The sequence below is a fragment of the Phyllostomus discolor genome, chromosome 6, assembly GCF_004126475.2.
Source record: "Phyllostomus discolor isolate MPI-MPIP mPhyDis1 chromosome 6, mPhyDis1.pri.v3, whole genome shotgun sequence".
In the NCBI taxonomy this organism is placed as follows: Eukaryota; Metazoa; Chordata; class Mammalia; order Chiroptera; family Phyllostomidae; genus Phyllostomus; species Phyllostomus discolor.
This window is the reverse complement of record NC_040908.2, coordinates 158,488,508-158,512,849: the sequence shown is the minus strand read 5'-3', so window position 1 is coordinate 158,512,849 and position 24,342 is coordinate 158,488,508. Positions and strand designations below refer to the sequence as shown.

Below are 24,342 nucleotides of genomic sequence, written 5' to 3'. Positions count from 1 at the left end.
CTAAAAGGTATCAATATATAACATTAAGACTCTTTTTTTAATTCAATGTATTAGGTGACTGGTTAACAAAATTATATATGTTTCAAGGGTTCGATTCCATGATACATCACCTGCATACTGCGTTTAGTGTTCCCCATGCAAGGTGAAGTCACCTTCTGCCGCCATATATTTGACCCCCTTCACCCTTTACTGCCCCCTTCCCCCTTCCCTCTGGGAACTACCTTCCTATGGTCTATCTATGAGGGTTTTTCTTGTTTATTTGTTAACTTAGTTTTATTTTCCACAATGAGTGAAATCATATGGATCTTAACTTTTTCTGTTTGACTCATTTGGCTTAGCATAATATTCTTAAGGTGCATCCATGTTATCTCAGGTGGCACTGTTTCACCTTTTCTTATAACTTTTTGTATCCCACTGTATCCATGTACGTTATCTTTTAAATAAAAACAACTAAAAGGCCTTTATAGTAGACATTGAGGTGTAATATTATTATGCTAAGATTATTAAAAATGAACATAGTTGAAAATAAATGACTGTAAGTGAATATTAAATTATGATAAATAAAAGAATCCTCAAAACAAAAAATAAAGAAAAATGTCAATAGGTATTAAATGAGTGAAGAAGTTCTATATTTGACAAATGAGAAAGATAATTAACAATATAAAAATTATACAAATAATGACATTTATGAGTTTCTGGTCTTGTACAAATCAAAATGAACATAGATGACCGTGGTACATTCATAAATTGGGCCTATGTCTCTTTTTTAGTACCAAAAATATGTATTAAATGCTTTTCATATGTTGCTAACAAAAATAATTCAAACAAATTAAAAAATGACAAAGTAAAAAAAGCAAAACTTAAATATGTAAGACACTAAAAACATTGAGAATTAAAGCACTAAATAAGGCACATGGGAAATAACTAAGATAATTTAAATCTATTCAAACTTAATGACAATCAAACAAATGTGTTAACATTTTTGAGACTTCACTATATCAACCCAATTAGGAAAATATTTTCCCTGAACATGCCAAATAATTGATCAAACAAATATTCCCTATCCATGAAATGCTCTTATCAAACATGTATATGGAGCACACAGAGGTAACTTGGGGTCATGTGAAGCCTCTGGGCCACTCTGCAAGTGCATTTTCTCTGACGCAGGCACATATGAAAGGTCTGAAACACACTCAGCAGCTGGAACTTCTTAGGATTTTATTTTTTGTATCCCCTGAATGTGTTACTGCAGGCTTACTTGGAATTGAATGAAGTGTGTAAAGAATCCAGGCTTCTGGAGAGATCAGAGGACAAAAGGTGTTGAGGTGAGGCTGCAATTTCTGTCATACAATGGATTGTAGCCAGGATTGTCAAGCACCCATTATGATGGTTGAAAACCATCAGTAAATAAATAGGTTTGAGTATCCACAGTAGTTTTGTTACATCTTACACAGCAATTATTATTAAAATAAATGTTTCTTACATATACATGCAAAAGCACATGTACTTAAACTGTTCCAAGAGGCAGGAAAAAAGCAGGTATAACTAAATCTGGAGGAGAATGTGCACATTATTTTATATCAATCTGAATTGTTGCATTGACATTTTAATTTATTTTAGAACACTAAAATTCTGAGAAACAAAATTCAGAAGACACCATGTTAAAGAAGACATATTTCAGCTCAAAATCTGCACTGAAATCAAAGCTGAAAATTTGGACTTCTCACTTTTATGATGATATAGGAAATTAAAAACTGAAATGGTACTAAAGCACTGTAGAGATCATAAATACAAAAATACATAAATACAGCATGTTTGTGTGAATAATTAATCAGGTAAATAACTGAAATTTATTTGGACCAAATCCTTTTTAATAGGAACAATACTGGTTTATCTTCATTTATGGGTGCTTCTATGCCTCACCATAGAAAAAGTTGTATGCTGCATTAAGGGAAATTAAATCTCTGACTTTTTTAACATAAAATATATTTTAGAAGTGATTTTCTTATTAAGAATACTCAAATTAAGGTAGTATACAAATATAGGATCTCTCATTTCTTTGTCACCTTATTTTTCTCTTTGTACTTTTACTTGCTTCAAAACACATACAATTTTATTCTTTCCCAAATATTTTCCAAACCACCTTATTCATTTTTGAGGGGAGGGGTTCTGTTATCCTTAAAAATAAAAAGACAAAGTGAGAGGTAACAGCATTTAATTTAGATCAAAGAATAGCTATTTGGGTAGCACTGATGAAGGCAGAAATCCAACAAGTGTTTGTGTTCTGGGATGGAGGCAAGGAGTATTTATGTGAAAGGGAAGGAAAATAATTACGTGAAAAGAACGAAGGACTTTCTATGGGAATTTATAAGCCAAGGAAGAAATCTCTATAGGTGCACCCAAGCTAAGTTAGTCTTTAGATACACATAATGGTGCTAATTCTAAGGATGTCTTTAATGTTCAGTATTGCAGTCAGGATGTCTGCTTCCCTGTTAGTTCTGAAATCAGTTGGAATACAAGGCTGCTTTGGCCCAGTGAAAAGGTTATTTTACCCAAACATTCTGAAGGCTTGATTGAGAAGTAAGAAAAGCAAGGCCCTGCACCTGGGATAGTGGCTCTGACTCCATTCAGAAGTTGTTTTTCCATATTAGTTTCCACAGTTCTTTCTACCTTCAAAGGAGAACTACAAACTTGAGGCCAATTACTTTAGGACTTGATTTTGGGGAGCAACTGCCTAACAATTATATTTCATAATTTGGATTTCTATATGTATCTCAGATAATTATTAAAATAAGAATTGTTTTAATGAGAACAGCTAATCACAGACAGCAAGATACATCAGGTTATATGCACAAAGCAACTTTCCTCTAATATTAGCTATGCAATTTACTTCTTATGTTCATTGCTAGTTAAACAATGTACAGGTCAGAATACATTTATCGAGCCTCTGCTGCATGATGGGATTGAGTCAAGGAAAGCTCTTGAAACATGATGCCTGGTGATAATGTCATGTATTTGATTTTGATACATAAGTGAAACAAGAATAAAATTCTGGGGAAAAGTTCGTGCAGAATCAGGAAGAGCAAGAGCAGTGTTACAGTTCAGGAATGCACATGCGCTGCTTGCCAAAGGGCAGGTGGAAGCCTCCTGGGGCCAGAAGCACAAGGCAGAGCAGTATGGCGAGCTCCCCACTGGGAACTGTGACGGACGCCAATCATTCTGCTGAAGGACTCTGTAGTATGTGGGGTAAAAAGACTCACTTTGCCCTGTCCACAAACAAAAGCTAAAAATGCTATTTCCAGAACCCTTTGATCGCATTAAAATGCCAACTTACTATGTATTTCATTGTGTCCCTATATTTAGCTTTAGCATGTGTTCACCATTGTATTCAGTTTTTCTCTTTAATATTATGATGTAAAAGGCTGCCATTTGAATGGAAATAATGACTTTATACATTAATTCCTCAACCTCCTCTGGGCAAAAAAAAAATCAGAAGGGTAGATGACTAATGTCACTACTTTTACAGATGGAACACCAAAACATATCAACCAGATGCAAATTTCACTTCAATGATGGAATTCGATTTGGGGGAACTTTATTGTATTCCCAATCTCTGAATGATTTTTTTGTGACATTTTTCTTGTTTGTGTAATAGTGCTCAAAGGAAAAGACATCATTATCCTCATAATCAGAGCTGACCAGGCTCTCCAAACTCCAGAGCAATTTTTTCTCAGTAATTTTTTCTTCCTGGAAATCTGTTATGTATTTCTCACTCTTGGTAGAATACTTATAAAAATTTAGACTCACAAAAGAAATCTATCTTTCATTGTTTCTGTAACAAAAGTGTGTTTTATCTTAATGCTTGGGCACATGGAATTCTTTTTACTGACAGTGACATTCTGTGACAGCAGTGTGTCCAGTTGTGACATTCTGCAGTGTCCTCTGGTTAGGAAGTGCGAGCTCTGTATCTGGCTGACAATGACTAACTGTTGAATGAGTAGAGGTCCCGTCAAGTTGAGGAAGACATGCCATATTTTCTCCCTGCCATTTTGTGGATCTAACTAAGTTATTCACTTCTTCTGCGACCTCCTCTCAGTATTCAAACTGGTCCATGGAGACCCTTTCCTGAAGGTTTCCGTTTTTACAGTTCCTTTGCTGTTTATTATGATCCCCTTTATGTTGATATGTGGTTCCTACAATAAAATTGTCTCCACCACCCTGAAGTTGCCATTAGCAACAGGATGAGCCCACACTTTCTCTACTTGCTCATCTCACAACATAGTCGTGGCTTTGTTCTGCTATTCAAACATTCATGACCCAAATCCGAACATTCTTCCAGGACAGACACATTTCTCTCTCTTTTCTATACCATTGTCACCCTGATGTTTAATTCCAGGATACACATTCTGAGGAATAAGGGTGACAGTATGGCCTAGAGGAAATGGTACTTAATGGTCAATGCATCAGCCACTGATTTGAATGTATTTTCTGTTTTCCCCTTTAATTCTGCTTTTGTCTGATTAGAAGTTAGTTTGTATTTTCTTTTTCAATCCACAGTGAATTGATTTTCCTTGCTTATTCTTGAAGCTGCCATTTTTGGCTCAACTTTTTGCTATCGCAAATGGTAATATTTCCAATAAGAAACTAATATTTCAGAAAATCTTAGGGGTAGTGGACTAGTCTCTGTCAGCATAAATTTGCTGCTCATTTGAAACTATTTACACAAAAATATAATATCTTCTATCTAGGAATTCATGCCCCAATATTTCCCTAAAATTCATAGTGTATATTTTAGCTCCTCTCTCCATTCATTGTTGTTATTTAGTTAAAAAGAAGTCAGCCAGTAAAAAATGCTGTATATGGAAAGCCTTTCGAGAATAATTGCTGAATGGCTGCAAAACATGAACACATTGGAATATGTAAAAGTTTGCAGTGTAGAAAAGATGGCATTTTAATAAGTTACATTAATATAAATTCATGTAAATGTGTAAAAAGTGACCCTTGTTTCACATAATTTACAAAAATATTCAAATAATCTTTAAGCCTAAATATTAAATGCAGCATGACTCTCTTTTGAAAGGTAATATATTTTTATGGCCTTGGCTGTGATAAAATAGTTTTAATAAGATCAGTACCCATAGTGGAAAGCATTGATATGTTGAATGGAATTGACAAAGAAGTGTTCTGCATGCAAAGAGGCCATTCAGAGTGAAATTTTCAATGCAAAATGCTTAATACACCACATACAAAGAACTACTCTAAATTCAAAACAGAGAAAACTTGAGAGAAAAGTTGACATGAAACCTGAAGGGGCATTTCACAAAACAGGGTAATCCAAATGACCAAGACAATGAAAATAACTCATCAGTAACAAGTAAAAGGCATATTAAAATCAAATGAGATCTATGACACACTCCTCAACAACACACAATTTTTTTAAAATAAATGAATCAGTACTAACCACGCCATAGGTGTAAAAGGTGTGGACCAATGGGAGCTTTATGGATGCAGGAATGTGCACCGAAACAGCACCTTAGCCAGCAGTCTACTTTTATCTAGAGAATTCTTTAATTTTGTTTTACTTTATCTTTTAATTAAATTTATTGGGGTGACATTGATTAATGTGATTATATACATTTCAAGTGTACAGTTCTATGATACATCATCTGCATATTGCACTGTGTGCCTACCACACTATTCCTACCACCCAATTTAAATCTTCTTCTTTCACAATTTACTTGACCTCCTTTACCATTTACTACTAACCCACCCACCCTTTTCCTTCTAGTCACCACCACACTGCTGCCTGTGCCTGAGTTTTTGTTTGTTTGTTTGTTCATCTGTGGTTTTCACTTTCACATCCCACATATGAGTGATATCTTATGGTTCTTGACTTTTCCTGTCTGAAATCGACTGGACTTTAATACGGAACACAAACTCTGGGCAGTGGCCCACATCCTGGCCCTAGTGCAGACAAGATGGGACTTTCTCCATGGTGAGATGGATGAACATGGAACGTCAGGAAGTCAGGAGGGGAACCCCCTTCATTGTACCTCATAAAGAAACCATACCACAGAATTCCACCCTCCCATGCCGGTCTCAGGAAATTCTTTTCCTTTAGACATTGCAAGAACTTGTTTTCCTCAAGGAACAATGCCACACTTCTATTTTTCCTGAAACTATTTCAGGAAAATTAATTGCCCTTTACCTCAAAAAATAATCAACAACATACATATATTCAAGAGTGGTGATACTACTGAATTGTTTGGGGGAAATGAATCAAACCTATGCAAGGACTTACTCCAAACCAAGCCACATATATTTTCCAACAAATAAAGAAATAATGTCCATGACCATTTAAGGTCACTGGTCATGGCAAAGCAGTCTTCTTATTGCAAGCACTAGGGAAATTTGCATAAATTATAAAACTTGTATTTTAGACACATCAGAGAGCTCTGGGAGAAACAAGGATATGTGACAATATCGAAATTAAGGTCCATAAAGTCAGAAAGTGATCGCCCATGTGATATTTTATACTTAGTTGGATGACAATCTGCAGCTGATGTAATATCATGTTACTGAATAACTTCATATGTCTGCAAATTTTACTGATTGATTAAAAAAGCAAACACAATTCTGATGCTGATCAATGGTGCCTGCTTCCTTCTTATATACATAAAATGCACAGGGAGTGTCTTGTTTTTTAACTAATTGCTTGTTCAAATTAAAATTTAATTTTTTATAATTGAAGTTGAGTGTCTAAATGTTTAAAAAATTACGTTCATATCTTTTCTGTGAAATGTTCCTTCATCTGTTTATTTATTTTTTTTTAATTTTGGACTGATTCTGAGTATTTAAGAATAAGAGCACTTTATTTGAGATATTATTTGTAATTATTTTCCATTCTATCAATTCTATTTGACTTCACATTGGAGGTTTGTTTCTTTTTATAATGCAGAATTACTTATTTTGCAAAGATTTTTTTCAATTTTTGTGTCCTGCTTTCTAAATTTTGAGGTATAGTTAAATTTCTTACTCCAAAATTATTTCAAAATTTTTCATAGAATACCCTTATCATTTCATTTTGTAAAATATTTACACTTGTATATTATTGGGAGTTTTTCTTGCTATAGTATAAGGGATTAAGAAACGTTTATTATTTGTTATTTTTTCTTGTAAAGCTGCTAATTTCTTCCAGTAGTATTTATTTTGTAGTTCATAACTTGCCAATTTGGTAAGCTCTCTTTGTTAAATGATACATTCTCACTTGTATTTGAGTCTTTTTCCAGAATTTATACTCCGTGGCACCAGGAGATCTCTCTAGCCATGCATGATACTACACCGTGCTGATTAAGAAGCTTAAAACTCCATTTCAGCTGAGCTACTTGGATGCACACCTGCAGTAGTCAGCCCTGCCTGCTCCTCATTGTGGTGCTGTGCTGTGTCACATCTTGGTCCCCTGAGGTGTCTCACTGCCCACTCCTCCCTGGCCTTCCCTGATGACAAATGACTCCTGATATTTTGTAAGAAACTCTCCTAGTCACTTTCCGGTGTCACATGACTATAGGAGTTTCCTGTCTTGTAAATGTATTTTCCTCATAAGCATAAACCTTTAGAAATCACCATTCACTAAATAATAGGAAGCAGCATGCTGTTTTTGTCATGAGAAATTGATTCCAACCCAAGATTCTTTTTTTTTTTTTTATTTCAATCATTGTTCAAGTACAGTTTTCTGCCCCCTACTCCCGTTTCAGCCCCTCCACCCAACCCTCCCCCCTTCCCCCCATTACCCCCCACCCTTAGCTTTTGTCCATGTGTCCTCCAAATTTGTTCCTGTAATCCCTACCCATTCCCCCCTGAAATTCCCTCTTCTCTCCCCTCTGGCCACTGTCAGACTATCCCCTATTTCAGTGTCTTTGGTTATATTTTGCTAGTTTTTTGTTTTGTTTTGTTTTGTTGTTTAGATTCCTGTTAAAGGTGATATCATGTGGTATTTGTCTTTCACTGCCTGGCTTGTTTCACTTAGCATAATGCTTTCCAGCTCCATCCATGCTGTTGCAAAGGGTATGAGCTCCTTCTTTCTTTCTACTGTATAGAATTCCATTGTGTAAATGTACCATAGTTTTTTGATCCATTCATTTACTGATGGGCATCTAGGTTGCTTCCAGCACCTAGCTATTGTAAATTGTGCTGCTATGAACATCGGGGTGCAAAGGTTCTTTTGTATTGGTGTTTTAGTGTTCTTAGGATAGAGTCCCAGCAATGGAATTCTTAAATAATGTCAGCATTGAAAACAATGCATCTTTCCCATAGTTGAAGCCTGTTCGTTTGGCATCTTTCCTATTATCTCAACTGGACTTTCACCATATTCTCATTTCATTAGAAGTAAAGTTTGAAAGTATTCACAACTTAAAGATATTAGGTAAATTTGGGAAAAGATGGTGATACGCTTCAAAAAAACTTTCTCCGTATTAATATTTATCTTGAGTTAAAATTTTAAATTTTGAACTATGTTTAATAAATACATTCAACAGTTAAATCTCAGGTTTGCTCAGGTGGTCATGAAGAAACCGATGCATTAGTTTTGTATATATAAATAATATCCGTCTTCAGATCACTTATTACAACGGTTACATGGGCCAGCCTTTAATAATCAAGAAACCTGTTAGAAAAGAATGTTTTTTTAAAAAAAACTAAACAATTTTACCTTGGCTGGTGCAGCTCAGCAGATTGAACGCCAGCCTTCAAACCAGAAGGTCATTGATTTGATTCCTGGTCAGGGTACATGCCTGGGTTGTAGGCCATTTTCCCATTTGGGGACACACTAGAAGCCACCAATTGATGTGTCCCTTGAACATGGATGCTTCTCCCCCTCTTTCCCTCCTTTCCCATCTCTTTAAAATAAATAAATAAATGAACAAACAAACAAATAAAATCTTTTTAAAAATCCTTCTAAGAAAAACAACTTTAAAATTTCCATCTAATAGGAGCAGAGGTTTCCTGTAGAGCATTTATATTAAATGAGGTAAAAATTGAATGTGTGTCAATACTGGATGGCCTCAAACAGTAGTGCTCAGCATGCTCTTTACATGTAATCAATAAGGTTCACTGAACACTCCATTCCACAGAGAGACTGAGGAAGGGGGAGTCTGGGTGAAGTGAGAGCTTTCAGGGAAAAAATACACACAGCAAATCAGACAGTGCCAAAAGTATTGTTTTAATTAAAAATTTAAGTGTGTCAGGTGGAAAAGATCCCTGGGGCAGAGATGACAACTTTTATTTAAAGAGCATCTTATGTTTAGAAAGAACACACTATTTTAAGGTGCATGAAACAAGCGATTTCACCTACATTAATTTAAATATTTAAACCTTCTATAGTGAGAAAAATCGGCAACATCACAAATAAAAAAGGTAAATATGACTACCTTATACTGATATTAAGCTTTAGTACTTGTTTTTAAGTTTAAAATTAATATTTAACTTATAGTAGGGTATGTGTCATTGTAGTGAAGCAACTCCTGCATATTGAAATTCTGTTAAATACAATGTATACTGAAATGATAAGTAATGATGTGAAATCACTTCAGAATTCTGAAAACCATAATATTGAAGAATATTTTCTAGGTATGGATAATATTATAGAAAACTTCATTTTGAGCCAATATGTGACCAATAAGTTTAATATTTATGCATTCAGCTTGATATTGTAATAAGAGATTTGAAGGGAAACAATCCATGAAATAAATGTCCAGCCATTAGGGAATCCAAAGAACATGTATTTTAATGGGAAAAAAGACAAAATTAAGTACTTTTAAATATAAAATTTTAAGTATTTTATTGATTTCAAGATTTAATTTGACTTTTTATATCAAATATATAAATACAACTGAAGCTTAGGTAGCTTCTTATATGTAACAAATTAAAACATTCCCTTAATTATTTGGATTTATTCAAGGAATGAAGGGTGGAATTTAAAATAAAGCTATTAAAGATTGAATTTGATTTCCTTGAATGATAAGAACTTAAACATTTACAAGAAAGAATAGTAATTTAGATAATCTTGTTAAAGCACCAAAAAGTAAATCTATTTTTTCTACCTTGTTTTGCTCTAGAGAAAACCATGCACAAATTTTGCATATTTTATGTTATACATTTATGATTTTATCACCAAAGATTGGGTTTGTGCCATTACAAAGTATAGGTATATATCTATATATATCTATAAGATATATATCTATATCTTATATATATAATAAAGATATATATATAGATATCTTTAGCAACAGAAGTCACTTTATTGAAGTAATAAGCTAAATTACTTCCATTAAATGCTACCATTCATAAATATGATACTTAAAAACTGGATTACACCCTGGCTGGTGTGGCTCAAGGGTTGAGTGCCAGCCTGTGAACCAAAAGGTCACTGGGTTGATTCCAGTCAGAGACATACCTGGGTTACAAGCCAGGTCCCTGGCTGGGGTGTGGGAGAGGCAGCCAATTGATGTTTCTCTCACACATAGATGTCTCTCTCTCTCTCTTTCTCTATCCCCCCACAATAAAAATAAATAAATAAATAAAGTCTTTTCTAAAAGTTGGATTATATGGTATGTTCATTCTTTTCTCCCTTGTAAGAATAATGGTTTCACTTAAAAAGTGTTTCATGCTTTACTTAGTTTTGGAATCAGGCATATTCTAAAATGTATATTGGTCTCAAGTAGGAAAATAGTCACAGTCCTCATCTCTCAGATCATTTAGTGATAGTAAGAGAAAAGGCTTCCAAAAGCAAGGAGCCAGATTGCAACACTAAGGGCTGGATAGTGATGAGTAATCTTAGAATTAGGTCCACAGATCAGAGATAAGAATACAAACAAAAAATATTGGCAGAGAATTCATGGAGAATTTTATAACACTCTGATGTTTGCTTTAAGATCTCATTCCTGTCCTAAATTAAACATGTGATGCACACATAAAGTAAGTCAGAGGGTAATTTTTCATGCAGTTTAGAAGACCACAGAGGAAAATTTAGAAAAATAAAATTTAGTTTGCAATAAAAACAATAATAGCTAGTATTTACAGATACATTTATAAGTGTTAGGACTTCTTCAAGTTGCTTTTGGATACATTAAATGAATTAATTTATGTTACAGTCCTAAGTATTTATATGTTGGTTAGCTAATTATAAACTCGAGTGAACTATGGCACAGTGTATTAAGCAATGTGCGAGAGGTCACACAGCCAGCAGGTAGGGAAACTATAATTCAAATCCTGTCCATCTCGGTAGGATTACATTCCTCATCCATGACGCTATAGTTACCCTCTGTTTGGAGGACATGGTTCAAACACACCAGGACACAGAAATGAAAAGCAGTGCTGGGCCACATCTTGAGCCAAGAGATGCTTGGGATGCAATATCTAAGGAGGACCACACTTTCAGGATGGTACAGGGCAGAATCAGCCACCCTTGAAAGTGAGTCAGTGCCTCTCAAATTGTATACCCAAGGATGTCACTCACTTTACTCCAGTCCTGGAATGAATGGAAAACAATGGGAAAAAGTAATTACCAACAGAAGAAACTGAATAACCTTACTAAGTACAATTTTACTAGGCAATGTGTTACAACCCTGAGGGATAAAAATTTAGGAACATAACTCATATTCATAGTTATAATTATGAAACCATAAGCAATACCAGATTAAAAGTGATAGGCAATTTTACCTACTACATTATTGGAAGTAAAACTTAGAAAATGTAAGCAATTGCTTAATTTCACAGAGTTTGGAGTTAGGATTCACACTCAAGTCCAATAATTAAGAAAAGAAATCCTAGGCTCTGACTTGACATCATAAAACTTTTTTTTTGCAAATGCACCAATTTTCTTAAGCTATCCAAATTAAAATAGCAATACATTGCGAAAAAAAACTTTTGTGCAAATGATCAAAGTATCTGCCATTAGTCAGTGTCAGTATCTTTATGTCTAAAAAAAAGGGAGTTTAGAAATGCTTACTTAAAGTGTTGTTTCTAAAGAACTACAGAGATAGTGGAGGGGCACTCAGCACATGCGGTAAACATCCCAGGTAAGACATTTCCCCCTGCCACACCCGTGCACACAGGTTGGCTCCCACATTCTAGGCCAGTTCTGTGTGTCCAGGGTTTCCTCTTTCCTGCTTCTCTCCGTATCTGTGATCCCAGGCAGATTTTCCAGAATAGAACCCTCTTATATTCCCCACTCAGTTTTCTACTAAAAATAATTTGTTTTATTCTACTATGTGCTATAAAATTCTCTCTCTCTCTTTTTCTTTCTCTGTGTGTCAACTACTAATAATATGAACTGTATAAGAAGGACATGTATGTTCAAGGTAATCTAATGATGGAAGAAAAATGAAGGTTTACAACAGACAGTTGAAAAAATATAAGGAAGGCTTTTTTATTTCTTTTTTATTAAATACTTTTGATTTGTATTGTTGTTCAAGTACAGGAAGACAATTTTAATACAGAGCTGGATTGTCGAGAAGCATAATTCATGAAAAGGGAGATTATATGGCCAAGCTGTGGGTCTGTCTTCAACAACTCCCAGTTTCTCCAGTGTCTGTGTTGAGCAGGACATAGTTTGGTTTATTCTGGGTTATATTCAGAAAGTACAAACAATGATCTTAAAAATAATTTAAGGGAATTTTGCAGTGATCATCTGTAATGTCTGCACTGAGAAAATGAGAAATGTATTAATTAGAAACCATTGCAGTGACCGTGAAAACCTATCTTCACCTCCAGATACAATTTAAAGAAGAGGCACTCACCCATGAGGGTAAAAATAAAAGCACACTGTTCATTTCCTCTGTCCACAGATGAAGCACCAAGAAAAGCCACCAGAGGGAAATATGACTGAACTGATGCAATTTGTTCTCCTGGACTTTGCTGATGTCCCCCATCTCCAGTGGTTTCTATTTGGATTATTCTTAATTGTCTATATCATGATATTGATAGGCAATGGCACTGTATTTCTATTAACAAAACTAGACCCTGCTCTCCAGACCCCAATGTATTTTTTCTTGGGCAATTTTTCCTTTTTGGAAATCTGCTATGTGTCAGTTATTCTCCCCAGAGTGCTCACGAATCTTTGGACCCAGAGAAGAAGAATATCTTTAGTTGCCTGTGCTGCACAAATGTGCTTCTTCCTCATGCTGGGAGCCACTGAGTGTTTCCTTCTGGCTGTGATGGCCTATGACCGCTATGAGGCCATTTGTCACCCTCTGCACTATCCTCTAGTTATGAACCACAAGGTGTGTGTCCAGCTGGTGGCTGGCTCTTGGATGGGTGGCATTCCAGTCCAAATAGGGCAGACATTCCAGATTTTCTCTCTGTCCTTTTGTGGTTGTAACCTCATCAACCACTTCTTCTGTGACATCCCCCCAATAATCAAGTTGGCCTGTGGGAATACCACTGTCAATGAAATGATGGTCTACATAGTTGCTGTGCTGTTTGTCACAATTCCATTTCTGTCGATCCTTGTCTCCTATGGCAAAATCATCTCTACAGTTCTTAAACTGCCATCAGCCACAAGTCGGGCCAAAGCCTTCTCCACCTGCTCATCTCATCTTGTAGTGGTGACACTGTTCTTTGGATCAGCCACTATCACTTATTTAAGACCCAAGACCCAACACTCAGCAGGAACTGACAAAGTGCTTTCTCTTTTCTACACCATCGCGACTCCCTTATTTAACCCCATGATATACAGTCTAAGAAACAAGGATGTCATAATGGCACTAAAGAAACTGCTATGTAAATAATCTACTTCACTTATGAAAAATGAGCCTATTTACAGGAATTGATTGATGTCTCGCAGATCTTTAATAAAATTTCAACAGCTGTTTATCTTAAAATCAATTTATCTCTTTCCAAATTAAAAGTTAAAACTTTGAGAGACTTTCTGTCTTCAGTTGAAAACTTGTGTATATGTCTAGAAATAGTGATTCACTCTTAGGTAAGTAAGTGTTATAATTTTATTGTGAAATGTTCCTTCTCATTAAGAATTTTTGACAAGGATCAATGTAATGGATTCAATTGTAATATGGTCTCTGCTATACCTTATATTGAAAATTATGTCACTCATTTTCATAATTTGTCATAGAAATCTTTAAAACCAGATTGGTAATGGAATATTAACTAACATTCTATGTCTATTTAGGCCTAGCAATGACCCGATAGAGAAATTATGTTGTTAAAGAGAAAAATATCTTTCATTAGGAATGTAGTTTTCTACAATAAATGATATTGCTATGAGGATACCAGTATTAGGCAGGGTTTATGTGTATACAAATTAAATGTCTTATATAATATAATCCACTGATATCATAGAACAACTATTGTTATTAAAATATTTGCATATAATAAGTAGAGTTTTGAGTAGTCATGGGAATGTTCACAAGTTACTGTTTTTAAGTATATTTTCCTAGAGATGGTAAACAGAAGAGGAAATCTAAGGCAAAGGAAATAAATGTGTATGAAAGTGAGCATCTCCTATAAAAACACAGGTATCACACTCATACTTTGTGCACCAAGTATGCACACACATTAGAAGTGATCAAGAAGAATATAATCATCAATGTTAACTATGAGAATCTCAGACTAAATCATTTTATTAATTTTCTTTGTTCAACTGAAATTTGGCAGTCTATTACAATAAACCTGTGGTATTTATGCAATCATACAAAGCAGACAATAAATTTGATTCATTGTGGGTGTGTGTGCCATTTTTCTGTGGATGTTATTTTCCAAATCGCGTGCTTGGCTAATGAGCCCTTGACACAGACAGGCAACAGGTCTCTGCAGGACCAGGATCTGTCACCAACACTCAGAGTTTAAAAGAATGTGATGAAGCTTGCAAAGTTCTTAAAGTTTTTTTTCCCCATTAAAAAATGTCAATTTTGCTTACATTTACATGGGAATGACTCCCTCCACATAAGTAGACCAGAGCAGTGTTACTTTCTCCCTGGAAGAAAACAGCCAGATGATGTATGAACAACCCTGGTAGAAACCTAGGAAAAGAATCAATTTTGGCTGAGAGCAAAGCAACCAATTAATGAATCACCAAGATTCTAAGAAAATGCAGCTATCAGAAACTATAAAAATCTAATGGAACTCAGTGCATACAGGGGAAGAAAAACAATGTAATAACAACAAATAAGTCCAAGAAAATTTCCAAGCAGAAATTGCATAACTCTGAAACTATCATAGGTGGGAAGAAATGAGACAGAAATTGAAAAGTCCTTCATTTTCATTGTCCTTCCTGTGTAATATAGAAAAAGTGTTTGAGAGAGAAGCAATAACTAACAAAAAGAAAAACATTTTAAAATATTAATATCTCTAATAGATACTTCTTATTGTTGTTCAAGTACAGTTGTCTCCATTTTCATCCCACCACAGGCCCCTGCCTTACCTGTCCCTGCCTCCCACAATCCAATCCGCCCCCTTCACTCTGCACATGTGTCCTCCATACATGTTCCTTGATGGACCTTCCCGTATTTTCCCCCATTATTCCCCTCCTCCTTCCCCTGTAGTGACTGTCAGTTTGTTCTTTATTTCAATGTTTCTGGTTCTATTTTGCTTGTTTGTTTTGTTGACTAGGTTGCACTTTTAGGTGAGATCAAATGGGATTTATCTTTCACTGCCTGACTCATTTCACTTGGCATAATGCTCTCCAGTTCCATTCATGCTGTCGCAAAGGGTTGGAGCTCTTTCTTTCTTTCTGCTGTGTAGTATTCCATTGTATAAATGTACCATATTTTTTCTCTCTTTTTAAATTTTATTTTAATTGTTGTTCAAGTACAATTTCCTGTCTTTTACTCCCATCCCAGCCCACCCACTCAGCCGTCCCCAACTTTCTCCCATTTCCACTCCTGCTAGTTTTTGTCCATGTGCCCTTTATACTTCTTCCTGAAGACTCTTCCGCTTTCCCCTGGAATTCCCTCCCCTCTCCTTCTGGTCACTGTCAGACTGTTCTCTATTTCAGTGTCTTTGGTTATTTTTGTTTGTTTGTTTTGTTGTTTAGGTTCCTGTTAAAAGTGAAATCATAGTACCATATTTTTTAATCCACTCAGTTACTGCTGGGCACTTAGGTTGCTTAGTATTTTCTTACTTTAAAAATCTCTATAACTTTGCTAGTAATATCCTTACTTTCATTCCTCATTTTAATAATTAGTGTCATCTGTGTTGTTCTTTTTTATTTAATATTTTTAAAAGATTTTATTTATTTATTTTTAGAGAGGGAAAGGAGGGAGAAAGAGAGAGAGAAACATCAATGTGCGGTTGCTGGGGGCCATGACCTGCAACCCAGGCATGTGCCCTGACTGAGAATTGAACCTGCGACACTTTGGTTTGCAGCCCACACTCAATCCACTGAGCTACGCCAGCCAGGGCTTTCATCTTTCTATTCTAATCATTATTTTATTCCTTCCACTTGTTTTTAATTTAATATTTTCTTCTATTTATTATTTATTAAGGTGAGATATTTTTCCTTTCCAGCATAGGAATTCACAGATATAAATTTTCCTCTGGGGACTGCTGTTTGCTCATTCCCTTAGTTTTGGTGTGTTGTATTTTCATTCACATTTGTCTCAAGATATTTTCCTATTTCCTTTGTGTTTTTTCTTTGACACATTGGTTGTTTAACAGTATGTTGCATCATTTCTACCTATTTGTGAATTTTTCAGTTTCCTTTCTGTTATTATTTTCTAATTTCATTCCTTTGTGGTGAGAATAGATACCCTAGATGATTCAGTCATTTTAAATTTATTGAACCTTGTTCAGTGACCTAACCTGTAGCTGAGCCTGAAGAATTTGTCATATTCACATGAGGAGAACATGTATTCCAGTGTGTCTGGGTCATATATATTTCAGTTCTAGTTGGTCTATAGTGTTGTTTAAATACCCTATTTATTTCCTTATTGATCTTATTTCTAGTTATTCTATACATTATTGAAAATTGGATATTGAGATCTGTAACTCTTATTGTAGAACTGTCTAGTCTCCCTTTAATCTGTCAATTTTTACATTTTTGTTTATAATGATATCTGTCTTTTATGGATTGATAATTTTATCATTACATGTCTTGCCTTTTCTCTTGTAACAATTTTTGCCTAAAAGTCTTTTTTTTTTTGGTCTGATAATAACATAGTCACTCCATTTCCCTAGTTACTCTTTACATGTAGTCTTTAAATTAAATAACAAAGAAAATGTTATGAACCAGAAACACCAACATCAGCTGTGAAGCACCACCAGGAAGGGTGTCTGAGCCCAGAGAATGCACCCCAGGCACAGCTGCAGGCTTTCACACTGGAGGCCTCCAGAGCGGGCAGAGCCAGGGAGACAGGGACTGTTTAGTTATTCTGTGAGGGGAAATAATTTAAGAGTGTCAGAAAAGGTAGGTTTCTTTCATCACTTGAAAATACATTCTCAAAATCTTAGTGGAAACGTCATCTCAAGGTTGAGATGCTGTTTTTTTTTTTTTTTTTTTTAAGTTAGTAGAGATATGGCTGTTATTTATTGTCTGTTTTTTAACTGGTTAAATATTTGATCTATTTAATTCTCTAAACAATGGTATGTATCATTAGTCCCATTTTGAAGATGAGAAAAATTGAGGCTAAGGAGGATTACTTAACTTATTTCAAGGTAAGAAAGCATGTACATGGCACAGCTTAAATTAGAGTAGATTTGCATTATCCAATGTCTGTGTGCTTTAACTAAGCTGTTACTCATGTTAGTGAGCCAGTTATAACTGGGGTTTCTCAGTTGTTTGATGTGTCATCAGTCTTCTGCTCAAATAATTTCTAGCTAGTTGATAGTGACAGTGAAAGTGTGCAGTGTACTTGAGTATATGTTTGGAAAAGTGCAATAGATTGGGTTAACTCATAACAGGGTAGAATCACAAATGTACCAGGTGGGCCCACACAGGTACCTTGTGCACAGTTCACCAAGAGATGCAGCTCAGCTCAATTCCCAAATTTGTTAATCTTCCCATACCCTCTCTTACTTATCTAATGTAGACCTTGGGTAATTTTTTTTTTTTTGGCTTCAGCTTCCTTACTTCCTTCAGAATACCTTCCCTGAACAATCTACCTCCATCCCTATTTATATTACAAAGACTTAGAACTCTTGATTGTTTTATAGTGCTCTCCACATTCTCTTTTCTAATTAATTGAGTGCTTATAACATGAGAGCAGGGACACCATCTGGGCTGTAGGGGACTATTTGTGTTTAAATTTCAGTCCTGCCATTACTCACTCCTGATCCTGGGTGATTTACCTAAACTCATAGTGCCTCAGTTTCCTCATTTGTAAAATGGGAATAATAATAGTACTCATCACAAAGGGTATTATTATTATATCATGTGTTTAACACAGGGCCTAGCATATGTCACTCAATAGTTATTTTTATTTTTACCATTGAACAGCACTGCCTGGTACTCTTAGATGTTCAATGAACATTTATCAGAAAAACAAAGAAATGAAGAATCCAGGTTATAGCTCTAGTCTGATGATTATCCCAGTCTTGTAGATGAATTCTAACCCTTGTCAAAATGTGAAGGGAGAGGTAGTTGGTTGCCATCTTGGCAAAGACTCTTTAGATTAATTTCTCTTCCCTGGAGGAAACAGCACAGAGGTGAGTTGTCCACGTGAGTAAAACTCAAGTCTCTATGTTGTGAGAATTAAAGGAGTTGAGGGGTGGGACTGAGAATTTCTTGGCAGAGTGAACCACAAAGGCAACATCTCTCCCTGACTTTTCTGTAGCTAGATGTGAGCTTCTACACAAATGATGGGAGAAGGCAGGGCAAGTCCCAGGGACCAAACTCTGAGGCTCAGCTCTGAAAAAGGCTTGAAGAATTATCTTCAAGGGGTTCCTTATGCAAGAGATCTTTAATCAGCTGCTGATGGTTGGTAATTGAATTTGCTTTCCTAGCTTTAGAAATACTGATTATGTTCTTAGGAGCTGTACCAAGGCTATCACATCAATTTCTACATAAACATTTAAAATACTTAGATTTGTATGAGTGCCATGAAAATAGAAATGTGCTAGAGCTACTGAAATCTTTCCCATTTCTCCAAAATCAGGTTTCTTTTAAATAAGACATGCATATGTCTACTATCTGGGATTCTTAGTTGAACAAGCAGTCTGGGATGCAAAGTCTTAGACAAACAGGGTGTGGTTAGCATCGGTAAGAAGCACAGTTTTCTTCTTTTAGGTTTTACTTCAGCATTTCCATTTCTGGAAACACTTTGATTTATTTACAGTAAATTTATATAACCATGATTCTGGATTAAAGAAAATCCTGATGGATTTTAAGTATTATTGAATCAGCAAAGAATCAACTCATAACAAGACAGTAGTTTATAACCATCAATATTGAGTTGTGCCAGAATAATTTCTTTTCCTGACTAATTTGTAAAAGCAAACTGTGAGTTATTTATTTGTCAGTATTTTTTCCTGCTATTTAGCCTAAGAGCCACAATTAACAATGAGTTTGATAGAAAGTTTGGATTTCAAGTACAACACTTGTTGGAAATACTATGACACACCTACTTAAAAATTTTTCTTAAATGACTAAGAAAGAGTCATTTTCTCTTCCCCCCTTTTTTCTCTTTTCGTCTCTTTGGCTCACCTTTCTTTCTCCCCTCCCTCCCCCCTCTCCTCTTCTCCCATCTCTTCTCCTCTCCTTCTCTCTTGTCACACCCCCTTCTTGCACTCAACAAATGCTTTATAATATCTAATACTGGCCAGCATTATGGATATAAAAATAAATCATAAAACTAGTGAGGCACAACATTCTACAAAGCATTGATTTGAATAATGCACTGCGTTTAAATTAAGTTTCCTGTCTCCTGGAGAACTCTACCCTCAGTCACTGAAGTTTAGAAGGAGTAAGTTTTTCATACATTGGAATATGTCTTTAGCAAATGAGTAAATGAAATGTATGGACAATAAATCCCACAAAACAAACAAGCAAACTAAACAATAATTTAATCTTTATATTAAATATTTTTAATAGCTTGCGTAATTTTTTTTAATCTAATGGCCTTTTTGACACTTATTCTTGTTTCCCATGTCCTCCTTGTCTCCTCACTTGGTTCCAGTGACTTCTCAGAACGCTTGCCTTAAGAGGCAGTTTTTGAAACTTTTCTTAATGATTCTTGCATAAGAACAGTAAATTCACATAACAACAGTAACATTTAAGTTTAAAATGATTTAATTTTCACAACAGTCCTAAATGTAGAATATTTATCCCTCCTTTTAATAGGTCAAAAATTGACACAAAAAGAGATGAATTAATGTTATGGTTAATAAGGAGTAGATTCCAGACTCCCAAAGTAAGTCTTTGGATTTTGTCTGTTTCTCTTTCTTTGCTTTTTAATGCATTTCTACTTCTCCATTTCTCATTTATATCCTCTTCCATAGTTTATTCTCTTTTGCCTCCTTTTCTTTTCCTCTCACTTGATGAGTGATGAGTGACTATTATTATTATTATTATTATTATCTTGACCAGCACTCAGGACACAAAAATGAATAAGTTTGGGACAAGGTGTTGAGCGCTATAATGAACCGTCACCACAGCCTCTGAGATTGGAAGGAGGTAGCAATGCCATTTTTTGGTTTTAGGGAGCAGAGAAGCTTCCAGACAGGCAAAGCAGGGGAGAGAATGGCTCATGAGAGGATCTTTATGTCTTTAAGTCTTTTCATATGACTTAAGACTAATAGAACAAACTGCATTTTTCACAGGTAAATATATCCAGCAATTTTGGAGTAAAATACAAGCATCTTTGGGTGTTTGTGAATGTGCTTTATATGTGTCCCCATCATCAACCAGCTCTTAAAATTTGAGGCATAATATTTTTCTCTTCTTATTTTAAAAGTTATACATTTTATCATAGAAAATTAACAACAAACCAGAAATTATAAAGAACAAAATGAATAGCACCTATATTGTTATCTATATTAATAGATGTGGATATAAAAATAAATTGGTCATGAAACTGGTAGGTCTCCACTTTGCTCCTTTGTCCTTACCTCAGAGAGTATTTGTCTATGTCTGTACTCATGTGACCAGCTTTTTTCAGAAATTGAAATGATGGACTCAAAACATAAACTACATACATGAAATGGTTCTCCATCCTGTCAGTAACCTGAAGATGAACAATGCTGTGTGAAGACAGACCAGTGTAACTGACTAGGAATCATGATGTTGTAAAGGCCATTTCACTTTTATTGTTGTGAAACACAAACTAGAAAATATTTATCTAAATAATTCATATACAGTTTTCTCTCTCATCAAGATGTTGATTTGCCATTTGTTTGTTAACAGGACAAATTCTTCTGGCAATGAATATTTTGGGTCTCTGTTTACAATTAAGGTAACCAGAGGGGAGGGAGGAGGGGATAACAGGGAAAGAAGGGAAAAGGTTGTCAAGGAACATGTATAAAGGACCCATGGGCAAAGGTAATGGGGGGGATTGAATGTGGAGGTGGGGGTGGGTAAGGCAGGGGGCAGTAATAAGGGGAAAATGGGGCAACTGTCATTGAACAACAATACAAAAAGATTCAGAGTTCTTTATGTTACAGGACATTCATATTCATTTTGAAATTCCCACCAATTTGAAAGGTAATATTTTTATGAAAGACAGATGAATCAGATTTCCTTTAAGCACAGCCAGAGCTGGTAACGTGGGGAGTCTGATGTCCAGTGATGCTGCGTGTGTTGAGCTGCTCTCTGTGTCCACAGAGATGGCATCAGTGTGCAGAGGGCAGGGAGAGGCTCCACAGCCCAGAGCACGAATTGAATGGCTCTCTCGTTAAAAAGGTAACTCAGGAAGTGCATTCTTATGCACGATTCTGAACTGGGCTTTGGTGGTGTGAAAACTCAATCTTTTAAAAGTTCTCCTATGTAATTCTCGTACTCAGCAATGTCCTTTGGATTACCAAAAGGTGTGGGACTTAATTCAGTTCTGTAATAGTCTGATGAATATTTTCATATTATAAAGATCCATAATAATGTTACCATTTTATCAGTATTCTTTTTTAATGCTAACTTTTTAATTACAGTTTACATTCAGTATTATGCTATATTAGTTTCAGATGTACAACAAAGTGGTTAGAAAATCATGCACTTCAGTATTCTTGGAAACTAGTTTTAAGTATAAATGTTTGGGCATATTTTAATAAGCAGATATTTCTGTCTCATGACAGATTCAATTTATATACTTGCTAAACATTGTTTATCAGTTATTAAAAATGAGAGGAGACTGTAGCGCCTATAGAACTTGATTGACTTTCAAAAATTCAAGGCTTTGAATTTCCTTCCTTCAGGCTTCCTTCAGGACTTCCTTCAGGAAGGAAGCTCTTCAATTTCTATTTTTCTGTGTGCAGGTGAGTTTCAGCATCTTATCCTTCTTTTGCCACGACTATTGATTCTTCCTTTATTTGCCTGTTTATGTGATTTACCCACTTTGCTATTGGTTTGTTCTTTTTTCATTTGTTAATTATTTACTGTTCTTTGTTTATTTTAGATATGTCATCTAAAATATCAATCTTTTTCCCAAACTACTTTTGTATTGAGTTCATCATATCTATTCCTAAATCCTTAAAACAATTTAATATGTCTCCTTGGAATGTCAATGATAAGATTCTCTCACCCCTAGAGTGTAGAAAGTCACCTCTTTTATTACTAGAAAGTAAACATAAAGTAAATCTTGCTTTAGTTTTTCATTAAACCTTTATTCAGTTTTTATGTCTGTGTAAAGTATAAACCATATGTATACTTTCATTAGCTTCAGATGGAAACCCACTTATTTTATGTCTTCTTTTCCCACATGCATCCCTAATACTTGCCCCTCCACGAGTCTGTAAGATTGCTGAGGTTAGGGACCATGTTTTAATCAACTTTAAATTCTTATAACCTCAGAAATTCCTGCAACATAATAAGTCATGATGCCTCTTTGTTGAATGAATAGACAAATTGTCTTACCATTTCAGGAAGTCATGAGTAATAATTATATTTGCAGGTAATTTTGTCCTGAACTCTGCAATCAGACATACACAAAAGACCTATGGAACAAAGGACCAATGTGACCGAGTTTGTCCTCTTGGGGCTCACTCAGAGCCTTCAGGGTCAGAAAATATTGTTTGTTGTGTTTTTGTTCATCTACATGGTGACACTGGTGGGCAACCTTCTCATTGTTGTGACTGTCATGGTCAGCTCAGCCCTGGGCACCCCAATGTACTTCTTTCTTGGCTACTTGTCATTTATGGATGCAGTTTATTCTACAACACTTACCCCAAATATGATTGTACACTTACTCTATGATATCAAAACCATTTCCTTCCAAGGTTGCCTGAGCCAGCTTTTCATGGGACACTTATTTGGTGGTGCTGAGATTTTACTCCTTGTGGTCATGGCCTATGACCGCTACGTAGCCATCTGCAAACCCTTGCATTATTTGACCATCATGAATCAACGAGTGTGTGTTCTGCTGCTGCTGTTGGCCTGGCTCGGAGGTTTCTTACATGCTGTAGTTCAACTCCTCTTTGTTTACAACCTGCCCTTCTGTGGCCCCAATGTCATTGACCACTTCATCTGTGACATGTTCCCATTATTAAAACTTGCTTGCACTGACACTTACATTATTGGCCTCATTGTGCTTGTCAATGACGGGGGCATCTGTGTGGTCATCTTTGTGCTGTTACTCATCTCCTACGGGGCCATTCTGTACTCCCTGAGGAATCATAGTCAGGAAGGGAGGCGCAAAGCCTTATCTACCTGTGGCTCCCACATTACTGTGGTGGTCCTCTTCTTTGTCCCTTGTATTTTTATATATGTGAGACCTCCTTCTACCCTACCCATTGATAAATCCCTGACTGTATTCTATACTATTATCACCCCTATGTTAAACCCCTTAATCTATACCCTGAGAAATTCAGAAATGAAAAGTGCCATGAAGAAACTCTGGACCAAAAAAAGAAAATGAGGCAGCAGATTTATGTGTCACCAATTTTTAATGAAGAATTGATCCTTCCAGGAAAACCACGTGTGGTTATTTAACTACAGTAAATTCTTCCTCAGGTTTAATAACTTGGGCATGATGAAAAACATTTATTAGGTGAATATTTTCAATGGTCAAAGTATATTTTTAAGATTTTCATAATTTCTTAGAAAAGTGTTATGTTCAAATTTTATGTATAAAATGTCTCTCTTAAGACTATAGATTTATGTACTATGTGATGAGTTTGCTGTAGTTTATACTATAAATTTCTTTTAGTTAATGGAAGATTTTTTCTTGTTTTCTTCTAAATAATGTAATC

The 24,342-nt window shown here is 35.4% G+C and overlaps 2 protein-coding genes across 2 annotated transcripts; both read left to right on the top strand.

The window, feature by feature from the left end:
• Nucleotides 1-9,324: 9,324 nt before the first annotated feature.
• On the top strand, nucleotides 9,325-13,854 carry LOC114490213 (olfactory receptor 10AG1-like). Its single transcript, XM_028504136.2, has 2 exons — nucleotides 9,325-9,411; nucleotides 12,843-13,854. Exon 2 carries the CDS (start codon nucleotides 12,843-12,845, stop codon nucleotides 13,782-13,784), a length of 942 nt encoding a protein of 313 aa, XP_028359937.1. The 5' UTR covers nucleotides 9,325-9,411; the 3' UTR covers nucleotides 13,785-13,854.
• Nucleotides 13,855-23,090: 9,236 nt separating this feature from the next.
• On the top strand, nucleotides 23,091-24,342 carry LOC114490190 (olfactory receptor 4A15-like). Its single transcript, XM_028504117.2, has one exon. It carries the CDS (start codon nucleotides 23,091-23,093, stop codon nucleotides 24,006-24,008), a length of 918 nt encoding a protein of 305 aa, XP_028359918.1. The 3' UTR covers nucleotides 24,009-24,342.

What these genes read in the sequence shown, in the direction of transcription:
- LOC114490213 (XM_028504136.2), top strand. Translation starts at nt 12,843, where the DNA reads ATGAAGCACCAAGAAAAGCCACCAGAGGGAAATATGACTGAACTGATG.
- LOC114490190 (XM_028504117.2), top strand. Translation starts at nt 23,091, where the DNA reads ATGGAACAAAGGACCAATGTGACCGAGTTTGTCCTCTTGGGGCTCACT.